The 24,995-nt window shown below is 38.4% G+C and overlaps 1 protein-coding gene across 8 annotated transcripts in view; it reads right to left on the bottom strand.

The window, feature by feature from the left end:
* The window catches only part of LOC129236232 (uncharacterized), a 58,906-nt gene that overhangs the window by 19,878 nt on the left and 14,033 nt on the right, over positions 1 to 24,995 (bottom strand). For all 8 annotated transcript variants that reach the window (XR_008581638.1, XR_008581637.1, XR_008581635.1 and 5 more), the window contains exons 3-5: positions 9,411 to 9,563; positions 4,328 to 4,468; positions 4,143 to 4,257 (exon numbers count right to left, since the gene is read on the bottom strand). Coding sequence is in view for 4 of the 8 variants with exons in the window: in XM_054870491.1 (XP_054726466.1) it covers positions 4,143 to 4,257; positions 4,328 to 4,468; positions 9,411 to 9,563 (409 nt within the window). In the remaining 4 variants the exon portion in view is untranslated. The remainder of the gene's footprint in view (positions 1 to 4,142; positions 4,258 to 4,327; positions 4,469 to 9,410; positions 9,564 to 24,995) is intronic.

The raw sequence follows: 24,995 nt of genomic DNA on the forward strand, positions 1-24,995 counted from the left end.
TATCTACTTTAAGATTTTTTTTTTGGTTCTTTCGTTTCATATAACTTGGCAGGGTACGCCGCGTTCGACCGTCGTCAGTGAGGGATGGAGTTGCCATTTTGTATTATTTTTACTCGAAAATTTTTTATAAACTTTTTAAATATAGACAAATAAATGCCACAAAAGTTGTTTAAAAAAATACGTATGTACTCTCAAAAAAAAAATCATGAAATTACCCACATTTTCGGGCCTTTGGACTAGAAGCTCCCCTTAAGACAAGACACTCGCACACACAACCATCTTCGATTGAGGCGTTGGGCGCCAGCACTGCTAAATTGAGTCACGAGCTACGGATGGTCGAATTACGGTGCAGTTGGATTATTGGTTCTAACCAAAAATAATAAAGATTGGCCAATCAATTTGAATTTTCGTTGATTTTTTTTCAATTTAAAATCCGATACCTCTAAATTGATCACCCTTTATAAAAGCATATTATTAGCGTGGCTATTGACAGATTTATAGAAATTAAAAAAAAAATTTGAGCAAAAGTATAAAACAATCTAAAATTTGAAATCTTTTATCCGCTACGCCCATACTCAGTTATTGATTTTTTTTTTCTTTTTTTTTTTGAAAAATCCAAGTTTTCTTCTATTACTTTAATAATTGTTAATTTAGTAAGATATGATGTAACAAACACTTATGACAATAAGAAGCTCCACCAAAAGCAAAAAACAATACTGATTCATTAATAATCCATTTACGGCGTCCGAGACATACGAATAAGGGAATTTACGGCAGATTATTCTAGGAATAGTTCGTGAAAACCGACAAAAGACGAAGGATAACTAATTTTTTTAGTAATCGATGTTCTGGCCAATGAGTTTACATTTGAATCCTTTTACAAATCCAAAAGCTAGAAATTGTCTGTCTCTTTCTAAGAACAGATGCAAAAGCATGACTGCTGACTATAATTGATATGAGAAGAGAGGTCGACTATGGTCTAATTTGTTAAACAACTGATTGCTTGCTTGTATGTGGGCCTGAACAGTTTTTATTGAATTTATTTTCAATAAAGCAGCTCTTCAAATTAAAAGCGTTTAATAATCTAAGCTTTGAAAAAGTCTAAATTCCATGAATAATATTATTTAACAAATTTAAATGCTAAGCCTAATATTCGAAACAATTTCAAACTCACGGATGCAGTTAAGGGTTTGAAAAATTCAGTTTTTATACAAAGGGTCTTTCAAAAGAGGCGTTCGAAACTTTTTGGACATTTTTAAAGAATTTCGCCAGAGTATAGTGCAAATCGCTATAGAAGATTGATCAACCTGTGCAATTATTAAATTTCATTTTAAAGAAACTATTCGGCAAATTCAAGGTAAATGGTCCTATAAATTGACTAACACACGTACAACTTTGAAACCCGAGATGATGAAAACCCATGGTAAAAAAAAATTGAGAAGTTGTGGCCAATAACAGACCATTATCCGGCTCTCAGTGAACTTGACAGAATCCGCTGAGGGGCTGACATAACTGGGGAATGAAGCGGCTTATTTACGAAAAAACTAAAATTGTGTTAGTGATATAAAAAAAAAACTAAAACACAATGTCACTTCTTTGCCATTTGCCATCCCTGATTGAAACCCTTATGCAATGTATTTCGCAGAATTCATAAAACTTTGGCATCTCTGTTGCTTAAATTGCGAGAATATTGCTTCGGAACTTCTGTTTCACGCCTTGATCTTGAGGTGGCTGTTGTTGTTGTTATTGTAATAAATATCCCACATATATACGGGAGTGGTATTCCTTGGCCGCATATAAATTCGGAGTCGTTGCGGTAACGTATAACCGACTGTCGTGGGGACGACATGTGTTTGGTCATAAACTCGATTTTTTTTCAACAAATAAATATGTTTTACAGCCTTGCTTTCAATTCGAATTCGTATTCATTCTTTAACTTTCCATCACGGCTTTTTCCAAAAGCTAAATTTTTGAAAATGACTCGGAAATTCGCTCAAAAGCAAATGAACTGAACTTTTTTTTTAATTTTTAAGGTACGAGGCTCGTTTAAAAAGTCCGTGCAAAAGTAAAAACTACTTAATTATTTGGTGTAAAACTTTTATATTTTTCGACATAGTCTTCTTTTAGGCTTATAAGCTTCGTCCCCTGTTATTCTTATTTGTTGATCCCTTCCGAATAATACGATTTGTTCAAGTATGAAAAATAGCGATTAGTTTCTGCAATCAACTCTTCGTTTGAATAAAATCTTCTTCCCGCCAGCCATTTCTTCAAATTGGGGAACAAATAGCAGTCCGAAGTGTCTGCGGGAGCGAAGTCTGGAGAATAGGGTGATGTGAAACGAGTTGGCACCCTATTTCCATTAATTTTGCCACCACATCTGCCCACATCTGCTGGGACGTAAGCTGATGCGCTGTCGTAATGGAAAAGGAAAATCACTCAATAGACCGATCTGGCTAAAACTCGGTGTATGTTCTTCCAAGATATGCTACTAACAAAACATAACTCAACGTGCGCCATTAGGTGTCATCTCCCAGATTTTGCTAAGACTTTTAAAACGACCCTGGCACCTATACTTAGGGCATCTATGGTTTCAGCCCAGACTATTTAGAAATGTAGTTTTTTTTTAATTAGAAATGCAAAAAAAATTGCGTATTCATCTGAAAAAATCCGCTTGTATTGAAACATTCAATATTTGCACTTATTTCTACTGCCGACTGAAGCCACAAACCTATCTATAGATCCACTTTCTTTTAATTTCATATTTCGATTTGGCCCATATTTGGTTGATGCTATTATTTGTAAGGATTTTTGAAAGATAAGAATGCCAATGCTTCTGCTTCTGCAGGTAATCACAAATAAATTTCCAAAAAAGTGTAAAAAAAACTAGTGACGGCGCTCGTCTCCGATCTCGTCTCGATCCGCTCGTCTTCCAACGACAGTCATTCTATGACACTACCGGAACAATCCGGATTTATATCCCACCGACGACTGTCAGTGCAGCAGCATTCCCCAAACGTTTATGGAGAATGTTATGATATTACAACAATAAAAAAACAACAACAGGTATATTTGAATAAGCCAAACGAAACCGGTGCCCTCAAAGTAAATACAACGAACGCCAATCAGCAAATTCCAGCTGAACTCATGCAACAAAGTCTATCGAAATGGGACTCTTTGAATACATGTCAAAAGGTAAGGCTGCAACGGGCACTTGAATAAAGGTACGAGTACCTATATTCTAGCCTCGTTAAAATTATTACTTTTTTTTACTTCAAATACTTGAGTAGTTTTTATATCTCACGTATTACTTTGTTTAGCAAACCGAGCATCTCTATTGAAAGACCCTATATAGGAGTATACGACTTTCATACAAAAGTTGAAAAAAAGAATGAAGAGAATTGCGAAAACTCTATTGCTAACACAAAATATATGTGAGCCAGTTTATTCAGTTGGGTTGGAATGTAATTATTTCCAGTAGCAAGGCGGAATGCATTCAAATCGATTTTTTGTAATGTTGTTTCTTTTGTTATTTAGGCTATTCAGCTATATAAAAAGTCATCATGGTAAATTCCTAGAGTTCCAGTGTGGAACATAAGGCCTATCCAGTATAACTGGATACCTGTCTGGAGGATCAGCTGGCAGCCTCAGCACTAGAATCGGGTGCGATAGGCCAATCACCTATTCACCTTAATTTTTTTTTTATTTAACGAATATAAAAAGTAACCCTTATTTAATAATATAATAAATAATTGTAAGCATTTATGTCACGCCTACGTCTTATGGAGCTTTCCTCAGCATGGTGCTAACAGATAATAAACAAACTGCTATTGCCACTACCTCAATTCCTAATGCGTTACATTTCCTGCAGACGTGCCTGTTTTTTTCTTTCTTTTTTTCTTTTTTCTGTTATATTTTATGTTTTTTTTTTTGTTTGTAAGGTGTACATACATACATCTAACAAAACTTTTAACATTTATGCTTCCAACCGGAAAATTGGCATAATCGCTCTCGGTGCTGGTGATTGGTATTGCAATAAGCAAAACAAATAAAATTATGTTATTAACAACGCCAAAAATTCTTTTTAAAAAAAGGACATTAATTCAAAAATTGTTAAGGTATTGAAAATGGCAAATATTACTCACTGGCTAAATAATCGAAGGACGACACAAATTATAATAAACATCAATGCCATTCCTACCAGTACGCCAATCATTGCTGGATCGATGTAAGTTTCCGGTCCACGTTTATCGCCACGCCCTAGTTTTTTGGAAGAAATATGAATTAAATACGCAATTAAGCTGATTCACAAAGTCATTTGAGTAGTTACCTTTGCACTCTACTGTACCATCTTTACCCCAAAAGGGTGTCATTTCATAACGGCAAGCACATCGGCCATCACGACATTCGGTCTGATAATGTCTCACCTCGCATTGTTCATTGAAGAAACAGGTCTCATTCACAGCAGCCTCTAAAATGGAATACGTTTGAATTGGTGAGAAGAGTAGTTGGTAAGTGCATTTGAATAAAGGCAATTTTAGGGTATTGAGATATCATATTTGTATTACCTCTGAACACAGATCCATAAGCTATTGGCCGTTATTAGTTCACATGGGTTTAATCAATACTAAAGCTATTTCATGTTTGGAACTTTTTTTAGAGACAAATTAAGTTGCCATTTCGAGAAAATCCGCGATCAGCAATTTTTTTTAATCCTAAACCAAGACTTAAAACTAAGACATTTTATTAGACATATATGGAAAACACCCAGTGCACAGTGGTCCGACCAGAAGGCGTTGGCGGACAAAATTCAAAAACTCATTTAATTAAGCTGAAAACATATATTTAGGTTTTTTAAGGATCAGTGATGACGAACCTGACGTTAGTTTTAGCAAATTTTAAATTCATAAATACATTTTACTTCCGTAATTAGCTGATGAGTTCATTTTTACATTTTTCACGACCCCAGAGAGTACCACGTGGAGGTTTACGGTAAGGTTATTCTCTCCTCATTTTTTTTTTGGTTTTAGATTTTTTTTATTTTTTATTTTTTTTTTTTTAATTTTAAAATTTTTTTTTATTTTTAATTTTTTTTAATTTTTTTTTAATTTTAAAATTTTTTGTTTGTTTTAGTTTTTAAATTTTTTTGGATATTTAGTTGTTTTTTTGTTTTTCATTTTTAATTTTTTTTTATGATTCAGAATACTCGGTTTCTGATGAGCTGTTTTCTGAGGCTGGATCATTTTTCAAATTTTTGAAAATGGTTTTGGCTTGTTTTTCGGAACCCTAGTTTTTGTAATTATAACTACATCTGATGAACAAAGCAAAGCATTTAATAAATCTGTCATTGTTTTTTTAGTTGTCTCTTAATGCTGATGGGGTCTGTGATGTCTTTTTCTGTCTTTTACACAAAATTGCATAAGCCATATGTAACGTTTTGTCTGTGGGTAAATGCACAAAAGCTACATTATTTTTAATTAGCGCAACTTTGCGCAACAGGTTTCAGTTTGAGATGTTTGAGAACAGGTTTCATGTTGATTTCAAGTGGACCGGTGTGGACCACTCGAAAAAATGATCTTTAAAAAAAAAATTTTCGAAAAATTTTGAAATTTCAAAAAAAAAAAAAATTGGATTTTGTACCACAACTTAAGAGAATTATTACTGTTTCCGTTAATATATTCAATTATCTTTGTTTTTTTTTCAATATTTGGTTAACAATCAAATGGTAATATTTATTTGCAGACATGAGAATGAAACTCTTGTATGAAGTACGATTTGCATACAATTTCATGTTTAAAGTCAAAAAACTACAACGAAAATTTTTTTAAATTAAGTAATATTTTCAGCAAATATACCTTGAATATTTAAGAAAACATCTGCATTATCATATTTTTATTTCAAAAATGTTGAAAAATTGAATTTTGTCCGGCCGCCGGACCACTGTGCAGTGGTGCAACTATTCCTTAAACTTTTGTTTATTAGCACAAGTCCATTGTTGACTCGCTCTTCAGTCTGTTAAACGAGATGAGATTGAGAGTCACTTCTGCGGTTAAAGGGCTTGTGTGTGATTGAAGTCTTTTATTGTGAGATGTGGCAACCTTATTTATTACTGCAGCTAATCTGGGAAATTTAAGATCACGACGTATTTGGGCATTTGTGATGTAATATGGTGCGTGTGTAATTATTCTTAGGGCTTTTGACTGGAATCTTTGGAATATTTCGATATTAGAGTTAGCCGCAGTGCCCCAGAGTTGTATGCCATAGGTCCATATTGATTTTAAGATAGCTGAGTAGATTAAAGGCCAGCAATAATACATCTGCTTAACGACTTTTCCTGGTACGTAGCTCCATTCTGATGCGAAATTTTATCAGAAATTATATCAGGCTGAAACAGTCAGCTGCCTCACTTTCAAAAGGAGAAAAAAAAGTTAAAACAAAAGGTATTATTTGGCCCGAACAAACCACTTTTCGCTCTTTCTCTGTAGGTAGCTTAACTTACTGCCCTGTGAAATACACAACTACCCTGATCAATATGTGGACGGTCAAACTCCAAGTTACTAAATTACGCAGTGTCAATTTGATTGTTGTGGACTAGTAAGGCTCAGTAGATAAAGCAGGGACTGCAACGAGATACCTTTTGATATTCGCCGAACAGCAACTGCTTAGTAATACAATCGGAAGACATAGGCTAGATTTGCTTACGGTAGTTGCCACTCTTCGGCCTGTAGGCCCATTAGTTTCTGCTCGGTTACTACAGCATGAACCATTCCAGCGTTCTACATAGTAAAAAGAGTTCAGAAAATGCGGCCACGACCAAACCGTTAACCGGCTCTCAGCGAATTCGAATGAATCAGCAAATTGCTGACGTCACCGAGGTCATGACAGCATTCTGTTTACGGAAAAACTTAGGTTGTATTGGTGCTATACGAAAAAAATACACACAGTTTCCGCGTACATTACTTCATTGCCATCTGAACAACGACTGATTGAACAAGTGTGTGAATAAATGGAAATTCATCGTGCAGAATTTTGCTGCGAGGTACCCGCTGACGGGGCAGCGGAAGTTACTCGCCCAATTTCGTTTTTCACCACAGCAGATTGGCCAACCCTAGTAATCTATCACCCTTCGCAACCTAAACTTCGTCTAAACCAGCCCTTAAGTTCGCGAGTTAAAGCAGCTTTTGCTTGCAATCGGCAGACTTTAGGTGATCAGATTTGATGAGAGCAATAGCTATACGTCAATCACAAATCAGTATACAGTACATTACAAAATGTTTAGCAACTATAGGGTGGGCCATGTAAAATTTGCTTTTTGAATCGGCTATAAAAAAAGAACTAATTCATATTTGTTCAAACTTTTTTTTTTAATTTTGAAGATTGAACATTGTCATTTATGAATGAAAAATAATATCGTTCATATGACTGCCACGACTGGCTTTACAGTATGCCATTCGATCAACCCGATTTTTAAGCACATTTTCGATTTTTTGGGCTCCAATTTCATGAATGGCAACTTCGATTTCGTGTTTTAAAGCATCAATCGTCTCTGGATGGTTCGCATAGCATTTTTCCTTAGCGGCTCCCTACATAAAATAGTCCAACGGGGTTAAATCACAGCTCCGGGGCGGCTATTTGATATCAGAATTTCGGCTGATTATTCGGAATACAAAAACGGTAGCCAAAAGTTTGAGAGTAACTTTGGCAGTGTGACGAGTTGCACCGTCCTGTTGAAACCAAATGTCGTCCATATCACCCTCTTCAATTTTTGGAAACAATGTCACGGTAACGCTCGCCATTTACTGTAACCGCGGCTCCTCGCTCATTTTCGAAAAAAATGGCCCGATGATGCCGCCAGACCAAAAACCGCACCAAACAGTGACTCGTTGTGGATGCATTTGCTTCTCTACAGTAACGTGTGGATTTTCTGAGCCCCAAATCCGACAATTTTGCTTATTGACGTAGCCACCGATGTGAAAATCAGAAAAGAAGAAGAAGACTCACCACTTTGGAAATAGGTTTTCAATATTTCCCAATTTTGTTCAAGCGTATAGCGTCCCATTTCGTAAATGTCAAACCTTTAAGTAAATTATGAACACATTTGACATGTCATTTATGTTACCATTCTTAAAAAAATAGGTGTATTAGGAAGATGATTTTTTATTTACGCAAAATAGCACTAGGGAAAGAAAAGAGCCAAATAGGTGGAAGAAGGAAGAAGAGGCTTTGGATAAAAGGTTGGCGACCAACAGTGGCTAACCACGTTCGTGTAGCCGCTTCAAACTGCTGATGAATTTCACCAGATCTGCAATATTTAAATGCCGCAGGTGTAGCAAAAAAAAGTGAGAGCCCAGATTTTTAAATCTTTGCCCGGCGAGAGCAGGGCAGCTGAGAAGAAGGTGCTGAGATGATTCCACCTTACACCTCACCCTCCAAAAAGCTTCTGCAGAAAGAATTTGAAGCAATCCCAAGTCTCAACGCATGGACGCATAACGGACAATGCCCGGTAAGGATACCTACCAAATTCGACAGCTACGGCTTTGTTAGCTTTAGTAGCTCATTCGAGCGCAGCCGTTCTACCTGTGGCAAGAAGGATTCCGCGACATTGTACGTTTGCGCACTAATCCAGCACAAGCTGAGTTTGCACGAGGCCCATCTCTTCAGGAGTAGCCTACTGGTTCTCAAGGGAATCCCAATCCTCTCATTTTGCGGTGAAACCGTCTCCAGGGTTCTCTGCCTGGCCAGTTCAGCAGTTTCTTTCTATATCGCTGTGACCGGAAATTCAAATGAGCTTAATATCAAAGTATTCGGATGCAATCGAGAGAAAAGTCAGGCATTGTCCGACTAAAACACTACAGTAGTCCGAAAGTCTAATTTGTGTTTTCGGAGCTCCCTCCTCGCAGAATACTCCCTCACCAACTTTTCCGCCTAATTTCGAGCCATCCATAAACATGTTTGCCATGTTTTACAATTTCAAATATTTGTCCAAACCAGCTCAGTGCATGGTCCCATTCTTTCGCAAATTTTTGTGTTTCATACGAGGGATCGCGAAATTAATCATCCAGTTTTGTTTTTGAATAACTTTTTTACTAATTAAAAAATGATTTTGAGTGATAGAAATCTTTGTTTGGGCCTTTATGCACTTCATTGCTTATCTACTTGCATACCGCAGCTGTCTATTTTTCAAGTGTCATTTACAAAAATTATAAATCTTCCGATAGAGTGATTAATTTTACGCCACCCTGTACTTATTATTTGCACTGGTTTTACATTTGTGATCTGCTTATGCAAGTACTCATATTGTCAAGCACTGGAAATGTAACCAATGGTTATTGTATTTGTTATTAAATAAATAAATGCAAACAAATAAGCAAACAGAAACTTAATAAATAAAGAAGCATACAAGCAGCACAAACCTTTTCCGCATTTGTCGATGTGATTTGTCACTGGTAAATCCTCGGTGCATTGGCAGGACTTCTTTTTTGCATCGCAAATCGAACCGGGGAATCCACACTCCAATGTACCCTCGCATTTGTCACCAAACTTTTTTTGTCCTCGGCTGGCATAGTCTATGAAAAAAATGCAGATTAAAGTTATAAAAGTGCGAACGTATTAAATATAACGGTACAAATATACAATATAAAAAAATATTCGAAAATACAGGAGGCTCAAATAAGAGTTGGTTGGCATTTCTATATTTAGCCGAGTACCCGCAATATAAAATTTACTTATATATGAACAGCAGCACACCGACATACGTACATACAGGCATATATGTATACTAAATTTAGTCCAATTTCACGAACATATCTATAAATACACATTCAAACGAATGTAACCATTTATACTTAGCTATGCACGATTTATATTTAGATATGCATGCAAGCATCAAGGCGTGTCAACCGAGTTAGTGCATTCAGGTACACCGTGAAGTATGAGTAACATTGCTGATGTTTGACCTTACATACTTACAAAACACAAAACATGAAGCGCCACCACAGACAATCCAATCCCCCTTATCTGTATATGTACGTATTCATACATTGTTTGAAACTTTTAATTTTTTTTCTTTTTTTTTTACTTGCTTAATTCCCCCCTCGAGGGTCATGCAAATGTGCATTCATGCATGCAAATATATGCGCTTGATTTGTATTGTTCTAAGCATGCGTTTGTTGTTGTGACCAACAACGGATGATGACATTTTTGTGGGCTGCATGCAGGTCGCTTGGGCAAACAATGGCGTAAATTTTATAAACAGGCACAGCATCAGCTATTCCGAGAATGCCAAAAGCAGTAGCAATGGTGTCATAGTCAGCAGCAAATATGATGTGGCACATCCACACATACATACATATACTAAATATACTTACATATATGTGGGTAAACTATGCACTGTAGAGAAAGCCTTAGCTAAATAGAGAAAGAAATGTCTATATTTTGTATCTTACGACAAACCAGTTACTGACTAGTTTCTAACCGGTCTAAAATAAGATTCAAAGTGAGTCTAATATTACAAAACTAAAGGGTTTTTAATAGTGGAAAATAACATCAGGCAAATGACCACCACGACCACGCTTACAGGACAATATCCTTTTCATGAAATTATACATAACCGAGCAAGGTGCTCTTTCACGTGGCCCCAAAGAAAAAAGTCACAAGGTGTTAAATCATAAGATCTCGGTGGCCAATTGTGATCACCTCTTCGAGAGATAACACGGTCCGGAAACTTTTCCCGTAAAAGATGAGTGGTTTCGTTGCTTGCGTGGCACGTAGCGCCGTCTTGTTGAAAATAAACATTGTCCAGATCAATACCATCCAATTCCGGCCATAAAAGATCGTTGATCATCTCTCGATAGCGCAATCCATTCACCAATAGTACCTGTTATTGGGAAACCCTTTATTTTTCTTTTTTATTTTTTAGAAAATATTTCATACGTATTAGTGCACTATACTCTAGTCCGACAGTCAAGCGGCAATCAGTGCTCTGGGATCGATGACGGTGCACTCGAAACTGGTGGTGGGGGAATGCCTGACTTCTCTTGTGGTTGCATCCGAATTCTTCGATATAAGACTCATCTGAGTAGCTGGTCATAGCGTCATAGCAGAAACCTGTGAGGCAGACCCCTGACTGGGTAGACATGGGACTTTTGAGATAGTTACGCCGCGAAGCGAGTGGATTGGGATCCCGTTGACTACCTGCGATCTGCTTCTGGAGAGGTGGGCTTCGTGTTAACTCAGCTAACGCTGGGCAAACAAACAAACTTGTAAGGTCTCCAAATCTTTCGAGAAATCATTCGAGTGGTATAGAGGCGCGTGTTTTCCTGAGGTTAACAAAATCTCAGCTCTTGAATTTCGCGGCTGCCCTTGCAGGACATTATCCGCCAGGTATAATTGCTGTGAGGCTCGGCATTATTTCGAATCCTTTTTGCGTCAGTTGCATGGAGGATGAGGTGGAATCATCTCAGCACTTTCTTCTTAACTTCACCAAATACGAATCCCCCCTCCTAATCCTCCTTCCCTTCCTCTTTCCCAGCCTTCCAATCTCCTTTACAATGGTATCACAAAGGGTGAATTTTCGATTTTCGTTCAAGTGTGCCCTCTCTATGGACAACCATTTCAACCTAACCTAACCTAATCTGGTGCGCTGTATAAAAAACTTTACTTGGCATAAAATTAATTATCCAATTTTTTGTTTGAATACCTTTTTCACTAAATATAAAAAGTGATTTGAGTGATGGAAATCTTTATTTTTATCTCTGCGTGCTCCACCGCTTGTTTGTTGGTAAATAGATGATAGTTTGATAGGGTGATTAATTTTGCGCCAGCTTTTACAATAGATACGTGTATGGCTTGTGCGTATTTGCTCCAAAAAAAGTGATGCAACGGGGGTCAATTAATCTTTCGTAAGTTATTCGTTCTTTTTTATTATTATTTTTTTTTCCTGATTACTCCTTTGAGGAGCATAGGGCCTCTACAAGGCTTCTCCAACGTATGCGGCTAGATGCTATTACCTTAGTATTTTCCAGGTGTTCTTTGGTCAGCCACTGCTCCTTCTCTTAGGTTGAAAAATGATGGATGTGACGCTGTGGGTCGATTTTCTAAGAGCGTTGCCTACGAAACTCCATTTTCTGCATGTTGATGACGTAAGATGGGCTCCTCGTTCGTTTTTCTCCAGAGTTCTCCGTTACTTATTATGTTCAGGCAGAATATTCTGCATATTATCTCAAGCATTTTTCGGTAAAGCACTGAGGTTTCTGCGTGATCGTTTTCGCAACTAGTCACGCGAATTTTCCATAAGCGCTCGAATACAGCCCTTGCCTTGCTCAGTTTGTTGTTGACGTCTTCCTCTGATCCGTTATCCGCTGCTGTAGTGCAGCTCTAGTAGCAAAAGCTACCAACGAATTTCACTTCTTTGACATACCTACAACATTACGTGGTTATTGTTGGAGTGCTTCATTCTTAATGACTTAGTTTTTGTGACGTTTTCTTCCAGCCCGACTTTGTGTGGCAGCGTTGCTAGTTTGTCCGCCTTCACTCGCGTATCGGTCAACTTGTGCGATAGCAGACAAGTATCGTCAACAAATTCCTCCAGTTGCCTGGTGAGAAGCCATGTAATGTCTCTGGAACGCGTGGTGATTTGGCACATGTCCTCATTCAGAACGATGGCAACAAGAAGCGGTGATAGGGGACAGCCTTGTCTAACTCCAGCATTGGTTGAGAATGCGTCACTTATGGTACCATTGTCAGACTGGCTTTTTCAAAGGCTAGACACGGGTGCCAACCGAAGGTAATAAAAAAGTGACTAACGTACCAATGAACTGCAAGTAAAGCGGCGAACTCCATTCGGCCGATTGCTCGACTATGACGTGTAGATATATAATCTCCTCCAAATTTTTGAGATACGTTAGATGTCGACATTCAAACGGAGGTTTCTACAGTTAATAGCACCCAATGACAGACGGTTTTTAGGAACGCCTTTTTCACAGCAGAAACTAACTACGCTAGAACATTTCCATTACCTACCGAGAGGTGATCGCTTTGAATAAAAACGCTTTATATCATTTTATGTCTGCGGACATAAAATCTTCGGTGGGCCTAGTCGTTTAAAGTTCACCAAAGGGTAACTTTTTCAAGAATTAATAATTTTTTGATTCTATTATACCTAGTTTACACTATCAAGTAATAATTTTCTATTAAATGAGACGGTATTTACATGAAATACATAGACAGCTGACAGAAACTTATATCTGCTTGCCAGCCGTTAGAATATATGGAACAAAATCATTTGGTTTTTTTCGTTAAAGTCTCCGTTGGCAAGTTGGCAATCCTCTGGGTTGGTATGCTTTTTGAAGTAAAACTTCTTAGGCGTCGATGGACGAGCGGGAATGGAGAGTACAATTCCAAGGCCATGCAACGTGTTGGGCATTTTCGTTCCGCGGGAGAGAAAAAAGATATAACCTATATATATCTTAGATACACTTTATGCTATTTTTCCTGAGTTTTTCCTTGTGGTTGCTAATTTCTAGTGAGAAAAAACACTGCCTACTTTTTGGCACTTGTTTGTTGGTGCAAACTTGTAAGAAATATATTTTTGGCGCCTGCTGTTTGGGGCGTTTTTGGTCCCAATTTTTTTGACGTTGTTTTTGGTGCCTACATTTTGGCGCTTATTTCCATTTCCTGGCTAGTGCTTGCGCGTACTATAAAATCCTATCCATTCCGGCCTCGAATTTATTGGTATTGCCTTGCGATAATTTGTGCCGTTGTTGCGGGTGATAAACGGGTGCGAGTGATAAACGGTCGGAGTAGTGCGCGTTGTTGCCACGGTCTGTGTCCGGCGTTTACCTACACCGGTCGACCCTTCTCCGTTTTTTGTAAATTTTGTCTATTTGTATTCTCTGCAAATGCTGTGAATTTATTTAGATATATATTCTTTCTCTCTTTCTCTCACTCTCTCTCATTCTCTCTCGGGTCTCTCCCTCTTTCTTTGCCTGCCTTGAAAGTTTCACTTCTGTTATGTGTACTACGCTACACGCACTTTTTTGAGCCTTTCGGTATGAGCTGCAGCAAAATGCTTGACAAGTTCTGATACTGATGATATCTTGAGGTCACAATATAAATCAGAACTCCTTAGCTACTAGAAGTGCAATAGCTGGGAAGGCGCGGATTTCTTACAGGGATGCATTTGCTTCTGTGCATACTCGCACAAGTAAGGGGGTTAGCTTAATTTTATTGTCTTACGACATATTGGCACTGCATATTTTATTATGTATCTACACTTATGAATTATACATACATATGTATATACGAAAATGTGCCTGTGTATAAGTGCTATCCTATGCTCTGCTGTAGCCTACTTATTTTCCTGCTGAAACTAAAATGCGCATTAAAATTCAGTTTAGTAGTATTTGCTTGGGGGCAGCGGAGATAAAAATCTGTTAATACATACATACACACATATTTGCTCTACATACAGTACTACAATGCCTTCATACAATATTTTGATTTTTTTTCTTGTGTTTTTGAATAATCAAAGCGGCTTTAGAGGTAGTTTTATTTTTTCAGGGTCACTTTAGTTTTCACAACTAATCAGTTTTTCAACAATTAATCCTCTAGCATCGCTCATTTTATATCACAAATGAGTTGTTATTAGGTCAATTTGACACACTGCATTTTCAACTAATGTTTTGAAGTTTATCTACCATTTTGGTATGCGTTTTTTATAAAATTTTTATTCGTTTCTACGTCACTTTGAGCAAAAGTTCCAAGTTAATTCGAATAAAAATAGGGCAGATGATTGCAATCCAACTTGAAAATTGACAAAGAACATTTGAAACTGTAAATTACCAAACTACGTTGCCAAACCGTTCCGGTAACGTGGACGTAACCAACTGTCACTAATTTGTCGTCTGGCTCACTTTGGCGTACTTTTTGTGGGAATATGTTAAGTCATTGGTGCATACTCGATTAACGCCCTGGGAGCCAAAATTCGTTGTTATTGGCGAGATAAGGCCTTCAATTAGCTGCGTACTGGAAATTATATCCAACCACCAAATTTTACGAGCTAATACAGATGTATTGTTACTGAGTTGATAGCCAGGCCGACAGCATTTGTTAATAATTGCTTTTATTGTGTAAATAATCGTTTTATAATTATATTTAATGTAAAGAAATAAACACAGATGTAGTCATAGAATTTATAAGTGCAAGTTTCACGGGACTACGACACCCCTAAATTTTAAGGATACGCTTATTGAATACTCTCTGATTTACATTACTGGAATAGATTGTTGTCACTTGTATCCAATGCCGAAATACAGCCGAGGGTTCTTGTGTTATATATATTTTCCTGTAGTTAGTTAAGTGGAATAAAGGTCCTCGATAAACAAGTTAAAGTTATATGCATTTAAAGCAAAGAATTTTATTTGTCGCCAAGCGCGACCTACTTGTAGCGCTTCTGTCAGGTTTGTGGCGGCACTAGCCTCGAATACTTCCGCAACTACCGCACAGGTGGATGAGTGGCAACGAGATGAGCAACTATTTTTAGCGACAGTAGAATACCATATAGGCTTCAGAATGATAAAACCCAAGTGTTGGATTTGAAATAATACCTGGAATCTAATGGTAATAGTTGTACGGGTTAGGCTAAGGCCTTTATGCCCTGCGACCAGATTGATCTATTGTGCGCCCCTAATTACTTAATTATAATTATTTAGGAACGAAATCGAAGAAACCAACCAGCTCCTTAGTAGGTGTTCAATCTCTAGTAGGTACGATCCCAGGATCTGTATCTCCTGTGGCCTAATGCCTCACAGTTGGTGATTAAGTGTTCCATAGGCTCCTCTTTATCACAGCAGAACCTGCATAATCTTGTACTATTGTAGATAATCCTATTGTGTGAAAGTGTTTATTACAGGCAAAGTGACCTGTAAGTGCTCCACAGAGTCATTCTGAGGCCCTTTTTATCTAGGGACAGATTTTGGTCTGTTGGCATTGAAGTTTAAAAACTTTTTTGAGTGATTAAGGCCGCTTGTGCGGTTCCAGTGTTCCCTGATTTTAGTTTGCATCCCTTTTTTTGGTTCCCTGTTTTATATTATTTTTCTTAAAGCCGAAAAATGGTCCAATAAATAAATGTCTTATCCTGTTACCCAAATCAGAGAGACCTGATTATGAGTGGTCAGTTTGTTGAGTTCATTGCTACACTCTATTAGGACTTTTGACTTGTATGTGAAGCTATTCAAGGCTTTGAGAACCGATTGGCTGTCCGAAAGTATTTTAATTTTTACTTTCTCGAACTCTCTTTTGGATATGATTTCCACTGTTTCTATTATGGCGAAGAGCTCTGCATGGATAATCGTGGTATCTGTACTTAGTGTTAGAGATTTGTGTGCTCTAGGCCCCACTATTCCTGCTCCTACTCCTTGGACCGTTTTGGAACCATCTTTGCACTATTTTTATGAGTCATCATTTAGCCATGTTGGATTAGTGTTCCACTCTTCCCTAGACGGGAAAATTGAGTACGGGTTCCGTGTAGTCATTCGCCTGGGTTATGCATACTGCATGTTGAGGCCTGTTCAAGATATTGAGTTGCCCAGTAAGATCTCCTGGTTTAAGTTTTTCTTTCATATGAAAAGAGAGTGCTTGCACAAGAGCTTCTTCTTGTATTGCTAAATGTAGCGGTGGTAAATTTAAAAGCGCTTCCATGCCAGCAGTTGTGGTAGTTCTTATGGCCCCTGTTATGCTTAGACACGCCAGCCATTGTAGTTTACACAGTTTTGATGTAGCAGTAGCTTGGTTTTTTTAACCCACCATACCAAAGTCCCATATAGTACATAGGTCATACCATTTGGGTGTAGATCCAGAAGGTCATTTTAGGGTTCAGACCCCAGGATTTATCCAAGAATTGTTTTCTTGTCCAAAGGATTTTCGTTGCCTTTTTTGTGAGTTTTATTTCCCTCTTCCTTTATAGGTACGTCTATTGCATTTATTCCCAGGGTGGGAATATTTAGAAATGGAATAATAGTGGTTTTGGAAGGGTTGATTGATAATCCTCCTTTTCTGCACCACTCCAAGGTTTATTTAAGGCATCCTGCATTAAGTCCTTTTTGATCCTTTCGTGGTTGCATTTAATTATTACAGAAATGCCATCTGCATACCCTATTGTTTTATAGCCTTTATTGTTACGCGTTGGTACCAAATCGTCAGCCAGGATAGACCAGAGCAATGGCAATGTACATAAAAGCACAGAGGGTTATTTCCTTTAGGTACCTGGAACCTAATAAGGGAACGTAAAGCGGTAAAAAGTCAACTTAATAGTAACGTTATAGTAACATTGATAAACATATCAAGAAAAGTGCAAGAACAGCCAAAAGATTCTGGGATGACAACTTAGCCAGTAAAGCTCAGGCTGCTGCGGAGACATTCCCCACGGGCGACCTGTACCATACAGCGCGTAGTCTAATAAATACATCGCTGCAAACAACAAAACCCTTAAAGGATGAGAATAGCGAAACAACGATGTTCAAAGACCAGATTTTTGCGAGGTATTACAAGAAACTGCTGCCTTCAAAATCATCGCAGTCCATCCTGTCATGTGAATGCGTAAGCCACTGAGTTAAACTCGATATCCTGACCACCTGCCCTGATTTTAGCGAAACAATAAAAGCTATTGGCGCACTAAAAGCTAAAACGGCGCCAAGACTAGATAATATGGATCCAGAACTTCTCAAGACTATCGGGAGGTGAATGCACGTTGTACACTCCCCCTACTAGAGGATATTTGGAATTTAGAAAAAATACCCAGTGGGCTAAAGGAAGGTCTTGTCACACTTTTACCGAAAAAGGGCAATCTATCTGAATGCAAAAATTGAAGAGGCATTGCGTGGCTCATATAATCAACATACTATCAGACGCTCTGGTGTGTGGCCTAAGGGAAGAACAAGCCGGATTTCTGTCACGTCGCTCTTGCGTCACCTTAAGAGTGATCGTAGAGCAGTCTGTTGAGTTCATGGGTTTCATCGACTTTGAAAAGGTTTTGAGACTCACAATGATGCGATCTGGAGAGCTCTTGTCTGTAGAAGAGTACCTGAAAAAATCATCATGAAAGAATGGTACATATATGCCATTTGCAGAGTGAGATTTGCAAACATCCTGAGCGGAGACATTCAAGGCAGACAGGTCTAAGACAGGGATGCGTGCTCCTATTCAACCTGGCTAACAGAGATATATTCGGGAATCTGCGCGGCTATTTTGAAGATCTTGACTACATCGACGACATATGTATGTCTGCTACCGCACAAATACTCACATACACAGCGAAAATGGGCTTGAAAATCAACATTGCGGAGACAAAGATTTTATTTGTCAACATTGCGGGCTCGCAAACCTTTCAGATAAACAGCACTAAACTCAAAATAGGAGATGAGTTCTGCTATCTCGGAAGCATCATCAACAAAAATGGCGGCTCAAGAGCCGACATCGCAGTCGAATATCGAAGTGTCGCGCTGTATTTGGACTTTTGGACAAAGTATGAAGATCATCACATATATAAATCTTGGAATCTAATGCAAAATCTGTATGGGTATGAGACATGGAACTCAACAATGGGTGATATATAAGCACTCCTGGTATTTAACAATCGCAGTATTTGCAAAATTATGCGCGTTTTCTGGCCTGATACCATCACTAACACCGGGCACTGGGCATTAACGAAGCATAAACCCGTTCATGTTGAAATCCGATGGCGAAAGTGGAAATGGATCGGTCAGTCACTGCGAAAACCGCATGGAGATATCACAAAAGCAGGCTTAGACTGGAGCCCGCAAGACAGTCGGAGGCCATCTAGCATATGGTGATGTTTATTCATTTATTTATTAATATACAACACAAAAACTCTAGCGACTAGTGCAGGCAGAATATCAAATAACAAATCTTCGCCAATTTTTATAAATTAAAACATTAACGTCTAGAGAAGGACTGAACTTTAACTTTGACTTGGCCTTGGTCATGCTTGTCCACAAAAATTCAGTTAGGTGTCGGTTCAATTTCGTAAAAATTTTTATGTTTGCCAAAAAAAGTTTGGTTGGTTGGTTGGTTTGGTTGGTCTAAGGGTGACCCCGCATCGGAGTGCCACATAGACCACAAGTTGGGTCCGTTGTGTTGCCCTAGAGCTCATTATTTTAAATGATTTCCCCACCTAACCGAGATTTTTATTGTAGATTTTGGTCAAAGATATTAATTCGTTTCGAGAATTTGATGAGAGATTCGATTCTCAGGTCCGAGAGTACTGAAAGATTGTCAATTGTTGGAGAGCCTAGAAGAGCGAGTCGACTTCTGGCTAGACCGGGACAACTGCACAGCAAATGTCTGCTCGATACTTCCTCATCTTCGTCCTCGCAGTATCTGCACAGGTCGTTTTGAGGAACCCCGAGCCGACGTGCGTGAGTGCCCAAAAGGCAGTGGCCGGTGATAAGAGATATTATATGCCTTAGTTCGTGTTTCGAAAGACTTATAAGGGGTTTTGTCTGTTTCAGATTGTAGGATGGCCAGATTTGTCTGGTCGTAACGCAAGTAGTTTCCACTCGCCACCTCCGATCAGCAATGCTGTGAAATTCTCGATCAATGAGCAATTTACATGTTTACTTTAAAGTTTACTTTTTTTAATTTTTCGTTTACAAAAAAATTTAATTTTTCAATTTATAACATTGTCTTTATTCAAAATTTTAAGAAACTTTCAATTTTTGTAAAATTGTTTTAACACTACTATCAAAGCCTGCATTTTTTGTTCAAAAACTCGTTCCCTTTGAAATACATCTGCTCCTCCTTCGAGTGTGTCTAGTGAGCAATCGTTCCGTGCTGCTAGTCTGCTCTATACCGATAGGCTGGCGGCACGGCCAGGTGAAAGCACGAAAGGTGAAAACGGCGATGAGCACTTCTTTATGAGAATAAAATAATCACTGCATTTACACTTAAAAACATATTTTTTTTATTAATTCTACGTACTGAAGTGGGCTGAAATTAATTTGATTGAAATTTATGTAACTTTTTTATTAAAAAAAATACTGGATTTTTCAAAAGTCATCGCTTGTTTATCACTTGGGCCTTTGAAACGTTTCGGTTCAGTTTCGGTCTTAAAAATCGATGTACGGTCAGTGTCTATATAACGAACGACTAAACCTCTTTAAGCAAAACTACCGTCATATTAAAAGCTATAAGGTGGTCAGAAAAGTCTTGCGGTATTTTCGCAAGCTTGTCTTTGCAAGCGCGAAGTTCTAGTTGTATTCGTCGCATCGGTTCACGCTAAAGCTTTTTGGAAAGCTCTTTTCACGTGCTAACACGTGTTTGATTAATTGTTGTTTGCTTTTAGTCGTTCGTGAGTTATAGCGTCGCAAACATGGAGCAAAATAAAGAGAAAATACGCCATATTTTACAGTACTACTACGATAAAGGCAAAAATGAATCTCATGCTGCCAATAAAATTTGTGCAGTTTATGGACCGTATACAGTTTCCATTTCCACCGCACAACGATGGTTTCAACATTTTTGTTCTGGTGCAGAGGTGATCGAATATGCGCCACGGTCCGGAAGGCCTGTCGTCGAAAATTGCGATAAAATCGCTGAATTGATCGAAAGAGACCGGCATAGTAGCAGCCGTAGCATCGGCCAAGAGCTGGGCATGAGTCATCAAACCGTTATAAGCCATTTGAAGAAGCTTGGATTCAAAAAGAAGCTCGATGTATGGGTGCCACACGACTTGACGCAAAAAAACATTTTTGCCTGTATGGATGCATGCGAATCGCTTCTGAATCGCAACAAAATCGACCCGTTTTTGAAGCGGATGGTGACTGGCGATGAAAAGTGGGTCACTTACGACAACGTGAAGCGCAAACGGTCGTGGTCGAAAAGAGGTGAAGCTGGCCAGACGGTGGCCAAGCCTGGATTGACGGCCAGGAAGGTTCTTCTGTGTGTTTGGTGGGATTGGCAGGGAATCATCCACTATGAGCTGCTCCCCTATGGCCAAACGCTCAATTCGGACCTGTACTGCCAACAACTGCCCCGCTTGAATGCAGCACTCATGCAGAAGAGGCCATCTTTGATCAACAGAGGCCGAATTGTCTTCCATCAGGACAACGCCAGGCCACACACATCTTTGGTGACGCGCCAGAAGCTCCGGGAGCTCGGATGGGAGGTTCTTTTGCATCCACCGTATAGTCCGGATATCGCACCATGTGATTACTACCTATTTCTGCCCATGGCGAACGAGCTTGGTAGTCGGAAGTTGTCCACAAGAGAGTCCTGTGAAAATTGGCTCTCCGAGTTATTTGACAATAGGGAAGCGAGCTTCTATAAGAGGGGCATTATGAAGTTGGCATCTCGTTGGGAACTCGTCATCGAACAAAACGGCGCATATTTGACTTAAATCGCATTATTATAACCAATTTTATGAACAATTGAAAATTCAATAAAAATACCGCAAGACTTTTCTGACAACCTTATATATTGGCAGCTATGTACGTATGTATGTAGGTTGGGTTAGGTTCGGTTTGGCAGCCGCATCGCCCATAGAGACAGCGATGCCACTTAGACCTCGAAATGGGTCCGTTGTGAGCCTGGCTGGGCTACAATTCCCCTTACATTTTAAACCATCCTGAGCTTTTGACAAATCGTGAAAGGTTGTTGATACCTAAAGTGTATAGATTAGCTATATTCATTAAGAAGTAGGATTTTAAATATCGGTTCCTGCTTCTGACTAGAGCCGGGCATGTGCAAAAAAGGTGTTGCATTGTTTCCAACTCCTCCTCATTTCTGCAGCTACGACAGAAATCATACGTGTAAACGCCTAATCTCCTTTCATGATTTCCTGGCATCAGACAATGACCTGTGAGGGCCCCTACTAAGGTCCCAATTTGAAGTCTACTCAATCTTATAATACTCTTGGACAGACGTAGATTTAGCCTTGGCCATGTTTGCCTAGCAATTTCACAGGTATTGACACTAATCCATCTTTGATTTCTAAAATGCATTAGTGCGTCTATAACAAGAAGCTTACAAGTTGCGAGAGGTACCCCCGACTCGTACAAGTACCGTCTCTTGAAAGTTGGTCAGCCCTACAGTTCCCTGGTATATCTCTGTGAACTGGAACCCAGCATAAGATTATACGATATTGTTTGGCCACCTCATTAAGAGATTGGCGACAATGAAAGACACTCCTTGATGTTAGTTGGAATGCATCCAGTGCCCGTAGGGCAGCTTGGCTGTCTGATAGAATGCAGATATCTGTTGATGATATTCTGTTTATCTCTAAACATTTTAAGGCTTCCTCTTGAAAAACACTACAGTGATCAGGTCGTTTAAAGGAATCACTGATAAAAATCTCTTCGAAATATAACCCAGATCCTACACCGGTGTCCATTTTAGATCCGTCCGTGTAGATCTTCACGGGTTGGGTGATGGATCTTCTTCAAGCCATTCCAGTCTGGAATGGATTTTTATTACGAAATTCCTTTCGAAGCAGTAAATGGGGGGTGATAATTATAATCACTGGGTATATCCGTATAGGAGTCCAAGATGGTTGAATGTCCATGTGTTACAGTCTTCCATTGTGAGCTCGCACTGAGTCTTTAAGCGAAATTTGCAGAAGAGATCAAGGAATGGCAGATGTAATATGATATCCAAAGCCATGGATGGCGTGGTTTTCATGACGCCACATATTGCTAATTTCGCTGATCTCTGCGCCTTATTCAATAAATTAGAATAGGTTTTTTTCTACATAGCACACTACCACACAACATTTCCATATAGAAGAATGAGTCTGACGACAGCAGTATAAAGTCAACGAGCAACTTTAGCTTTAATTCCCCAGGTGTTACCTAAGGCTCTCTTACAGCCATAAAAAGCTGGGTTCGCTTTCCTAAGATATTTGGCTTCTTTCTAAGATGTTTGGCTTCCAAGTCAATTTTCCATCTATGTTTAGTCCCCAGTCTTGGTTTCTTACGAAATCACAAGATTTTCCCCCTTGAGCATAATTGGACTTAGCTGAGGGATTCTGTGTATGTAGCTAGCGCTGTATCTAAGAGCAAAAATTGTATTTTAAAAAGTGGTTAAAGCATTGAAAAAAATTACTGCTCAGAATTTTAAATTTATTTAAGGGGGTGGTAGGGTTTAGCGCTAAAAAAAAACACTTTTTTTTGAATTTTTTACAGAAATATGGCTTAAGATACTTTAATAAAATCAGTTGCATGTTATTGTACATCTTTTCAATAAGTTTTTAAAAAATATTAATAATAAAATATTGACAAATAAGCCCATGACAGAGTTTTTTTGGAGATATGTTTTTGCAGAGGTGCTCTGCGGTGCCAATCGGCATTCGTCGTAGAATCATCTGAAGCCAAAAAAATCGAATTTTTCAGTTAAAGTATGACGTAATGCTTCCCCCCCCCCCCCCCCCCCCCCCCCCCCCCACATGAATACAATTTTTTTTTTTTCATTTTTGTAGTTTTGGTGGCAAAAAAACGTAAAACGAGCATTTTTGGCGAAAAATTTCGCCATATTTGTAAGTGAAAAACAACCTTAAAAAAAAAAAAATAAAAAAAAACAGTGTGGGGGGGGAGGTATTTTTGATTTAGAAAACGTGTGCCAAATTTGAAAAGAATCGGTTGAATAGTTTCGGAGTTGTGATGGGCACCGACTTTTAAGAAGTCGTTTCGGGAAAAACGCGTTTGAAAAAATGACTCTGAAAAATGATCTATGCTCCGCATTCGAGGTAGAGTGCCTACAAAGGCTATAACTTTGAGAGTTCTGCTCCGATCCACTTAAAATTTTGACACAACATTCTTGAAATGATTTACTATAAGATGAGTGAAGAAAAAAATTTCGATTTTGTGACCCTACCCCCCCCTTAAAAGAAAGAGCATATTATATAGGATTTTATCAAACTAAAAAACACTATGGTGCATATGTATATACATAAAAATAGCAAATCCCTTCCCCGGTGAGCTGGTTGCTGTTCGGTTTTGAACTCATATAAATGGATTCAAGTTGGTTTGACTGTGTAGATGTGCCACGTGTCATGCCAAAATGTGAAAAGCTTCTTAAAATACTGTACTCACAACCACAACCATAACCACACTCCTCCAAAAATACTTCAGTACACGTATTACAACTTAATCTTTTGTTCTATAAAAGCAAATAACTAACCGCTCTCCTTTCTTTGTGGCATTGTGGCACAGCAGTTTCCGTTGTATACATACGTACATACATACACACATATATTCACACCATGGTGGCATTGTTGTTAGTTATTATAATTATACTAATTAACCTTTTTCTTTGAGCATTGCTAACTAACTATGGATAAATATGACTTCTGTGAAACTCTTATCGCATCGTGCGATTTAAAGCCTTCCCCGCGTAAAAGAAAATTGGGGCTTTATATTAATTTTAGAGCTTGAGACTGCTATGACTACCTTTGGACTACATTTGATCGACTGTAGGAAGCAAGAGCAAAGAGCAAAAGTTCCGAAAGTGCTGAAAAAAAATAACAATCTCGGGGAATAACTCCGATTGCTGATTTTACAGGAGGTATTTACCGAATAGAATTTTTTTGGTCACTTTACATGAGTTCAGTGTAAATTCAACAGATGATATCTCAGAGACAAACTAAAAATTTTTTTGCACCGAAATGTGTTTAGTAGATGGAAAGTTGTACAGTATTTACGCTTTTTTTTAACTTAACATTTTTAAAATGCATTTTGTGTTCTGTCTATATTTGGGATTCATAGAAGGCCTTCTACAAATATTTGTATTCATTTAAAGAGTGACCTTGATTTAAATATTAAAGGTATACTTATACGAGTATTATATGATACTTGTATATCCTGTGAAATATTCTTTCTAGTAAACAAATTTTACATTTTATAGGTAGTTCTTAGACGATCGGTTTTTTTCCTTTTCAACACTAAAAAGATTCGCAATGGTGGCATGAGAGTAGGACCGACCAGTTCATT

The sequence above is a fragment of the Anastrepha obliqua genome, chromosome 1, assembly GCF_027943255.1.
Source record: "Anastrepha obliqua isolate idAnaObli1 chromosome 1, idAnaObli1_1.0, whole genome shotgun sequence".
Taxonomy (NCBI): domain Eukaryota; kingdom Metazoa; phylum Arthropoda; class Insecta; order Diptera; family Tephritidae; genus Anastrepha; species Anastrepha obliqua.